General features: G+C 50.1%; 1 protein-coding gene across 1 annotated transcript in view; it reads left to right on the top strand.

The window, feature by feature from the left end:
* The window catches only part of Spaca7 (sperm acrosome associated 7), a 15839-nt gene extending 7428 nt beyond the window's left edge, over positions 1–8411 (top strand). The window contains exons 2-6 of the mRNA XM_050136511.1: positions 696–758; positions 3126–3227; positions 4073–4156; positions 7717–7797; positions 8332–8411. Coding sequence (XP_049992468.1) covers positions 696–758; positions 3126–3227; positions 4073–4156; positions 7717–7797; positions 8332–8411 — 410 coding nt within the window. The remainder of the gene's footprint in view (positions 1–695; positions 759–3125; positions 3228–4072; positions 4157–7716; positions 7798–8331) is intronic.
* The last annotated feature ends 291 nt before the right edge of the window (positions 8412–8702 follow it).

Genomic DNA, 8702 nt, shown 5'->3' on the forward strand with positions numbered 1-8702 from the left:
TGGTTTTTCGAGACAGGGTTTCTCTGTGGCTTTGGAGCCTGTCCTGGAACTAGCTCTGTAGACCAGACTGGTCTCGAACTCACAGAGATCCGCCTGCCTCTGCCTCCCGAGTGCTGGGATTAAAGGCGTGCGCCACCACCGCCCGGCTCTAGAGAGAAGCCTGATTTTTTTTCTTTTTTCTTTTTTTGGTTTTTCGAGACAGGGTTTCTCTGTGGTTTTGGAGCCTGTCCTGGAACTAGCTCTTGTAGACCAGGCTGGTCTGGAACTCACAGAGATCCGCCTGCCTCTGCCTCCCAAGTGCTGGGATTAAAGGCATGAGCCACCACCGCCCGACCCTCTTCCTTCTTTGTCCCTGTGATAGAGCTGAGTTGTCCCTGAGTGTGGACACTGCCTTACCATCCACGAGGACCACTCTAGTGACCAAGAGAGCAGTTCTAATCGGGTCACTTGGGGAAATTATGGGTTCCACCCACACAGCTGCCCCATGGGTAATGTCTTTCCCATCTTCCATATGAGAAAATCCAGACGGGCTTCCCTCAGCACACACGGGAAAGGGCTTCCCTCAGTACTCCACACAAGGTCCTTTCCCTAGATGGCTGAGGCCGTCCCTCACAACGACCTGGTCACAGGGAGGTGGGTGGAAAGATCAGTAAGTGCTGTAAACAATAGGTTGTCTTTTTTATTTCCCTTATCAGGTTTAAGGGCTAGACATCTGCCAGGTTTTAAAGCTCTGGATGACGATATAGCTACAGTGTTTGGTAAGGACTCCTCAGGGGAACACCAGGTCCCATGGTGAGGGAGGGCAGGCCCTCACCAAAGCATGTCCCGGACAACCTGGTTACAGTTTTTCAGTTACAGGCACTGGAGGAACCGATTTGGTTTAAGGTCAGAACCACATTCTTCTGGCCTGCGGCGGCGTTAATGCTGAAGCCTCTCTAAGTGGCATCCAGGGAGTGGTAGTCCGTCACCCGTGGACTCATTTCAAACACCCTGCACCACGGCCTGCTCAGGCCTTCCACTTCAGAATCCACATTTAGATGGAGACACTGATGCAATGTGTGTGCAACTGAGAGGTCTGAGGACGGGGACAGCTCTTCAGCCTCAGTCCCGAGCAGGCAGGGCAGTCCCCAGGGAGGTGGTGCGGACCTGGCCTCCACATAGGGTTTCAGCCTCTATGGCCTTATCTGAACATGGTACCTCAGGGTTTCCTGCAGCTCTCTGGAAGGGGCTCGGAGCACAGCAGGGTGAGGACCATTGGTGTGACCCATACTGTCCTTCAGAGGCAGCTGTAGCACGATCCACCTGGTGCAGCACTTCGGCATGTAGACCATGCCAAATGACTGATGTGGTCAGCCTTCAGAACGGTCTACAAAGTCCAGCGTGCACTTCACACCCAGGCTAATTCTATCTGCACTAGCCACAGTCCCTGCTGTGTCCGCGTGCCCATGTCGGTCCTGTGAACTGTGCTCACCGCCCCAAATCACCCCCCCCCCCATTTTACACTTGATAAAGTGAGGCCCGGAGAAGCTGTCTGAGCAGAGTTGTGACTTTTGGCTTAACACCCTGGGGCACCGTGGGAAAGGGGTAGTCTCCTGGGCATCTGTCTGCCCGCGGCCACCTCTCAAGGGCGTCAGGAGTAGATTAAGGGAAGACAGGATGTGGCTATGAAGCTACTCTCAGAGCCGAGCCTCATCAGGAAGGTTCTGGCTTGAATGAAGACACTACCAGGTGACAGGGTTCTTCGGGGGGGGGGGGACCCCTTCCAGGAAGGTCAGCTCTGGGCTGGGGACCCATCATGGCCTCCCCTAGTGATGGATTGATCACACAAATGAGTGAGCGAATGGCCCCAGCTCACCTATGCTGCCCTGTCTACAGTCCTAGGCTACCCTTTGTCACATACTGGAGACCTGGTTCCCACCCAGCCGGAGGCCTCAGCTTTTGACTCCAACATGAATGGGTCACATAAAGCTTCAGACAGCTTCCCTGCACTGTCCCGGGTCAGAGGCCATGATGCTGCAGAGACAGGGGCTATTTCCAGCCCCCACTATGATCCCCACACCATGCTGGATGCAGCTGGCCTCATAAAAGGCATGAGATTTTACATCCCATTTTACAGAAGGTTCAGTGCAAGCTAGAGACACAAAGAAACTCATCCTTGTTCCTATCTGAGTGAGAAAGGAGCCAGAGTTGGTTGGATACGAAGTCCAGGACACATGTAAGAGACTTCTTGGAGAGGCAGTAAAAGGAGACTGACTGGTGTGGGGGGCAACGTCTTTAGTCCTCTGCACTCGGGAGGTGGAGGCAGACGGATCTCTGAGAGCAAGGCCAGTCTGGTATCCAGAGTGAGTTCCAGGCCATCCAGAGTCACAGCACACAAAGGAAAGGCTGGACCTGTGCAGGCAAGGATGCTGTTCTGTCAGCACTTGAGGGCAGTGAGGACAGAATGAAGTGAACCACGAGCAGGGACCGGGCTAGTCATGGGCACTGTCTTTGAAGACTGTATTAGATTTCTCTCACGATGACAAAATGCCAGAAATAAGCACTTACAAGGATAAAGATATATTTGGGGTTGGTTTTGGAGTTTCTAGTCCTTGTTTGGTTGGCTCTGTTTCTTTGAGCAACTGGTCACACATCCACACATCATGGGGCAAGTGTGTGGTAATTAAAAACAAACAAACAAACAAAAACAAAACCATTTACGTCATGGCCAAGGAGCTAAAGAAGTAAGGGACCAGGGCTCCACCACCTCCCTTATAGATATCCCCAGTGACCTAAAGACCTCTCTCTAGGCTCTGCCTGAAGGAGGTTCCATCATCCCAACAATGCCACTGAGAAATCAAGTCTTGGAAGACAAGGGCATTGAGGGACCTTCACCGTCTGGATTACAGGGATGCTCAGGGGATACTCAGACCATCTCAAGTTTTCTGAATTTGGGAAGGCCGGAGTATGGACAGCCTCCCCAGATAAATTCTCCAGAGTAAAGCCACTGTCCATAAGTTCCTTGCATTTTCTAGTGCGGGGCTGACAGGTGGCCTTTTACACTTCTGTGAAGAAGTTCAATTCTTCACAGAACATCTGCCCTGCATCATTGGCTCTATAACATGTTCTCCTGTGCTTTTCCCAAGATGAAATTCTAGTCCGGGAGATTTTGGATCCAGGGAAAACATCGTATTTTGAAAATCAAAGCCCACCGAAAGTCTTTGAAGCAAAAACAACGAAGGACAAAAGCAAGTATATTCTTTTCACCCTCACAACTTCAATTACTGTTAGACCATGGTGTTGAACATAGGCCCTATTTCATGAGCACTCACTAGGTCCAACCGTATCTGGGCATGAACAGTGGACACATGAGGGAAGCTGTGGCCCAAAGCCACTGTTATGTTGCTCCTGAGATGGAGGGAGTCACCGCCAAGGCAGAGGCGGCTTGCTTCACTCTGGGGTGATCTCTGGGTCACATCCATGCATGTTCTTAGACCGTGGACGTGAATAGGGTTCGGGTGCTACAGGAGCACAGGCTTAGATGAGCCAGACCAGTAGCTTAGCACATCCCAACACCTTGTGCTCACCAATGGCTTCTGAGGGAAGCTGTTACACCGTGGGGTCGAAGCAAAGTCAAGGTCCAACATAGGACACACCCAAGGCCAAGGGGAGCAGGGGAGAAAGACAAAGCAGAACTCCACATTGTAAGACTAGGCAAGCAGATGGGGCATCACAGGGCATGAAAGAAGGATCAGACAGTGGCAAGGAGAGGCTCTGGGGAAAAGCACTCAGAGGTGGGAGGGCTCAACACTTCCTGGGAGGTTTTAGTTCAGAAATAACTAGGTCCTAAGGGTTTGTTCACCCCCATAGCTGCCTAGTCCCAAACCACCGGGCCCAAGGTGCTTGGATGACACCTGACTATCTAAAGACTAACTTTCTAACACACCGTTCAGCTAGAACTGGGACACTGTGCCACCCTTCCAGCTCAATATTGTAAAATAGGGCTCAGGCCAAAATTGTTCACAAGCACGTAATGGGAAAACGCTCCCCTGGTTTATTTGTTTGTTTTTTTCCCCTATGTTCTTCATCAAAGAAGCCTGGGTGAAAGAATCCAGCACTCCTAGGAAACACGAGAAGCAGTCATCTACTGAGACCATAGATACCCTTTCCTTTGATGGTAAATATAACCCCACAAACCCCTTCCTGGGCTCAGAACCTAACTGGGGAGTTCCAGCCAGATGCAGAAGGATGCTTCTGCTTGGGTGAGAGCAGAAATTCCTCTGCTGGGGTTGGTGGCTGTTGGACCTGGTTACGTAGGGTTTTTACTGTGTCCTGAGGTGTCTAGTCCTGCATTGAGGTTCAGCAGCCACAGCTCCCTAGTCCTGCCCTAGGCCTGTCCCTGCAGAACCTAGACCAGGCTGGCCCAGAGGAAATGTCTTCTTGTGAGTGGGCAGTTACCAGAAAGGAACACAAGCTGAGTCCTCTCCCAGACTTCCAACTGAATCACTTCAGAGCAGACAGAGTGCCCCTGGCGGGGTCGGGGGCAGGAACTGGGGGGGAAAAGGCCTGCTTCCATCAGATCTGAGTCTGCTACCTGGCTCCCACAAGAGGCACGGGTCTTTGCTGGAAAGAATAGACATGAGGAAGGATGTGTAGCATAGGATGCTCATGTACGTTGCTGAGTAATCCCATGAAGGACCCGATGGCAGCTTCAGGTACAGGGAAGGGAATGTATTAATCCGTTAATATGTCAGTGCAATATGGGCATGGGGACCTGCATCTCAATCCTTCATGGCTTCTCCAGCTGCTGAAGTTTGGGGTGAGTCAAGATTACGGCTTCGTGGCATAAGGAAGAGCTATTTAAAATGATTGTTCTAACACCCCAGAGTTTGTCCCTCTCATGAGTCTGATGTCATTAGCTGATGGTTCTAGAGTAATAAGCAAGGATTCTTCTGGTAGCTGCCTACAGCCAGAGAGAGTTCAGGTGAATGCATAGTGGCAGGCAAAAGTAGACTGAGAGATAGAGAATAGACTCATGGGTAAGGAAATCTGAGGTTAGAACAGGGGAGGGAGAGGAGACCCTGAGGTAGCACCAGGGCCCTAGAGCTGGCTACGCCCCTGGGAACATTATGCTGGTTCACTGGAGGTCAACAAACATCCCAAACCAGTCCGGTATGTTGTTTACACTGCTGCCCAGGCATAAGGACTGACCTGTGGCCACCACATGGAGTCCTTCCCTCCTCGAGCAGTCTCTAAGCTGCTGGGACCAACAGGAGACTTACTCTGGCCCCCGGGCACACAGCAGCCATTAGTACAAATGAATCCCTCACTGCAATTGCTTGACTCCCAGCAACTACGCCAAGACAAGCCTCTTCCAGGGACTGAGTGAAAATGTTTATGAGTTATGACTTCATGGCAGAGAGGGTGAGGACTGGGTTGGAAGAGACCTGGAGATCACCAGAGACTAGTGTGAGACCCTGGTAATAAGAAGACAGGGCATCCAGAAAAAGAAGCCAACAAGAGCAGGAAGGAGGGCCTTTGGGCTGCCTGCTGTTCCCTGTGCAGAACTGAAGCGTTCAGATATGTGAGCCTGTGGGGGCAGCTCTAGCACACCGCTCCGTGTCACCCTGATCTTCACATGGACCTTTCCGGGTGTGCACCATCCAGCCCAGAGTGTTGTGTGGCAACAGCATAGACTAGTGAGTGTGTGCAAGTCTGTTAGAAAAGGCCCGTTTTTCAACCCAACCCCAGCACTGTCCAGTGGAAGCGTTGATGGCTGTGTGCTTGGGGCTGCAAGAAAAGCAGGCAGTGGGAGGTGAGGAACCAGTCCTGTGTCTGGCTGCTGCAGGGGTACGTGGGTGGCACAGGGCAAGGGAGGATGCACACCTGTAGCATCTCAGCAAGCAACAGTGGGCCAAAGGAAAGTAGAGACCCTCAGTGTCTCCCAGGTCTAGGACAGGCAGTGTGTCTCTCTCTGTGAAAGGCCGGAGAAGCTCCCGGAGCTCTCTTATCAGAGATGAGGCCTTTCAGCGGTAGAGACAGCAGCAAGGATGCTGAAGGAAATAAGGTGGCCTCCACTACAGGTTACAGTGGCCAATGTAAACAAAGATGCTTGTTTGCCAAGTGCTACGATGGAGACTAGAGGTCTGTGCCTGGCTGCCCGTGAGAAGGGGGCTGCTGTATGGTCATGTGCATGTAGGCGTCACCTAGGGAACAAGAATGAGGGGGAGGGAATCCCACGACAGGCTAAAAAGGGAGAGAAAGGCACTTAAAATAGCATCCATTGTGACACTATTTTAAGCTTACAAAAGTGTCACAAAGAGCTTGTAAAACCATTCCCAGCCCTCCAAGGTCGGTGGCTGGGAATGGGTGGGGACATTCACTCCTGCAAAGCTCTTAAATAACCATGAACATTGGCTACAACAGAAATAAATGAGCAATTGCTGCCGGACAATTGTCTGTACCCTGTCAATTGTATTTTAATAAAATGCTGATTGGCCAGTAGCCAGGCAGGAAGTAGAGGTGGGGCAACCAGAACAGGAGAATTCTGGGAAGGGAAAAAGTCAGTCTGAAGTCATCACCAGACACAGAGCAAGCCTCACCAAAAAAGGTACCAAGCCATGTAGCTAACACAGACAAGAATTATGGGCTAATATAAGTTATAAGAGTTAATAAGAAGCCTGAGCTAATAGGCCAATCAGTTTATATTTAATGTAGGCCTCTGTATGTTTATTTGGGACTGAACGATTGTGGGATGGGGCAGGACAGAAACCTTGGTCAACAAGAAATGATAAACTCTCAGGTCTTGTTCACTGTGCAGTGCCCAAAAGAGCTTATTCTAGAACCAAATACGAGAGACTACAGCCCAGGAACATAAATCCAGCTCACCCCCAATCCCATGTTCAGATGAGGCCACAGTTTCACTAAGTTCTTATAGTAATAGGATAAGGAAGTTATATATCAAGACACTGTTATGGAAACCAGGCAGGCAGTTACAGACAAGCAAAAAGTCTCTGGTGCAGGTCTCGACACTCTCTGAGGACACCCTTAGCTTTGGGATCAGTGAAGCTTTGGGTCTGCTTGTACACTCCAGAAGGTTTGACCTAATAGCCGCAAAGACGACAGTCAGACATTGTAGAGGACAAAGGACCGCCCACATAGACTACCATCAGACTTGTGGCCTTCTAACCATGCCACCATCCCTGCGGGTCTCTTGGTCAGTCTGCCTTGCAGAGGGTTTGTGCAAGGCAGGGCGTCTTCCTGGGAACTCAGTGCCTATGCACACAGCACATGCAAACATCAGCACCCCTCTGCTGTGTTTCTGGGTCCAAAGCCCATAAAGACTCCACCAGTCCACTGCCTCAGTGTCCCCCAACATGGCTGCTTCCTCTTCCACTGTGTCTTTGATGACCTCAAAGAACACTGGCCAGTTTTTCTGTGGACTGGCTTTCAGTTTGGGTTCATGAGAATTTTTCTGCTTCTAGGAATTGAAAACATTTCATCTTGCTGTCCAGCTTTATTTGTTTATGGAGAATGACTACGACTATTTGAAATTTCTTGTTTCTTCATGAATTTGGACTGAGTAGGTGCTCCTGGTGGCCACAGGGCAGTAGGCTACACACATGTACACACTGCATATGCTCACTCAATGTTGTGAGACCCAGGGGCCTGGTTTCAAAAAGTTTGCAGATAAACACTAATTGTGGAGTCTATTCATTGTCCTTACTATCTCCACAGATGAAGAGAAACAAACACTTTTTCAGATGAAAAGCCTCGAGACTTTGGAGAAAATCATCAGCACTATCCGAAGAGCTATTGGTAAGCAGGAGTTATGGCGGCGTCCTATGGCGAGTCCTTCACTAGACAAGGAGAGAGCCAATAAGATCGCAGGTTGCGGTGTTTGCTGCCAAACCTGCAACCTGATGTCCATCCCTGGGACCCACATGCTGAAAGGGATAACTGAATACTCAAGCTGTGTACACGCTCGCTCTCTGTCTCTCTCTGTTTCTCTTTTTCTAACACACACGCACACACACGCACACACACACACAGATGTAATTTTTTAAGGAGAAAGTGGGCTGAACACCAGCATGCATGTCTGTCTGTCTGTCTGCTTCCTGGCTGTGAGCGCAGTCTGACCAATGCCTCATGCTCCTGCCTCCATGATTTCCAGCCACGGCTGGCCACCTGTTTGCACCTGAAGGACACCTGATGTCACAGATGCCTCCTGAATGCCATGCAGGACAGAGGAGTCAGTGCCATTGATATGAGAGACTGGAAGGGTCTGACACAGGCTGTGGTCACAGTCAGAGGGATAGTCATAATTACTCAAGCAAATCTCTTCCCTGACAGGAACTCATATCAAGAAAAAACAGAAGTTTCAGAAAAGCAGGAGAATCAGACAACTCCTAGAGAAATTAAAGAAGCCCTAAGGACCAGGACTGATTGAGGGGCAAGCCACTGCCCACACCTGGGGACAGAATGGAGTGGGAGCAGCCACCACCCTGTGTGAAGAACTGCACCCAATGAGCACCAAATAAAATTAGCATATTTTAATATTGTTATCAGAAGTGGCTTTTTCGAGTTATTTCTTTATTATATTTTTTATTATTCAAAATGGAAAAGATGACAGAAATTGGAGGACATAGAGTGGGGTGGTGAGAACTTAGTGCAGTAGAAACTCCAGAGGGGGACCCTAGCGAGGACCCCTAGTGAGGACTCCT

Source organism: Alexandromys fortis, unplaced genomic scaffold, assembly GCF_014885135.2.
Source record: "Alexandromys fortis isolate MF-2015 unplaced genomic scaffold, M_Fortis_MF-2015_v1.1 scaffold_3, whole genome shotgun sequence".
Classification (NCBI taxonomy): domain Eukaryota; kingdom Metazoa; phylum Chordata; class Mammalia; order Rodentia; family Cricetidae; genus Alexandromys; species Alexandromys fortis.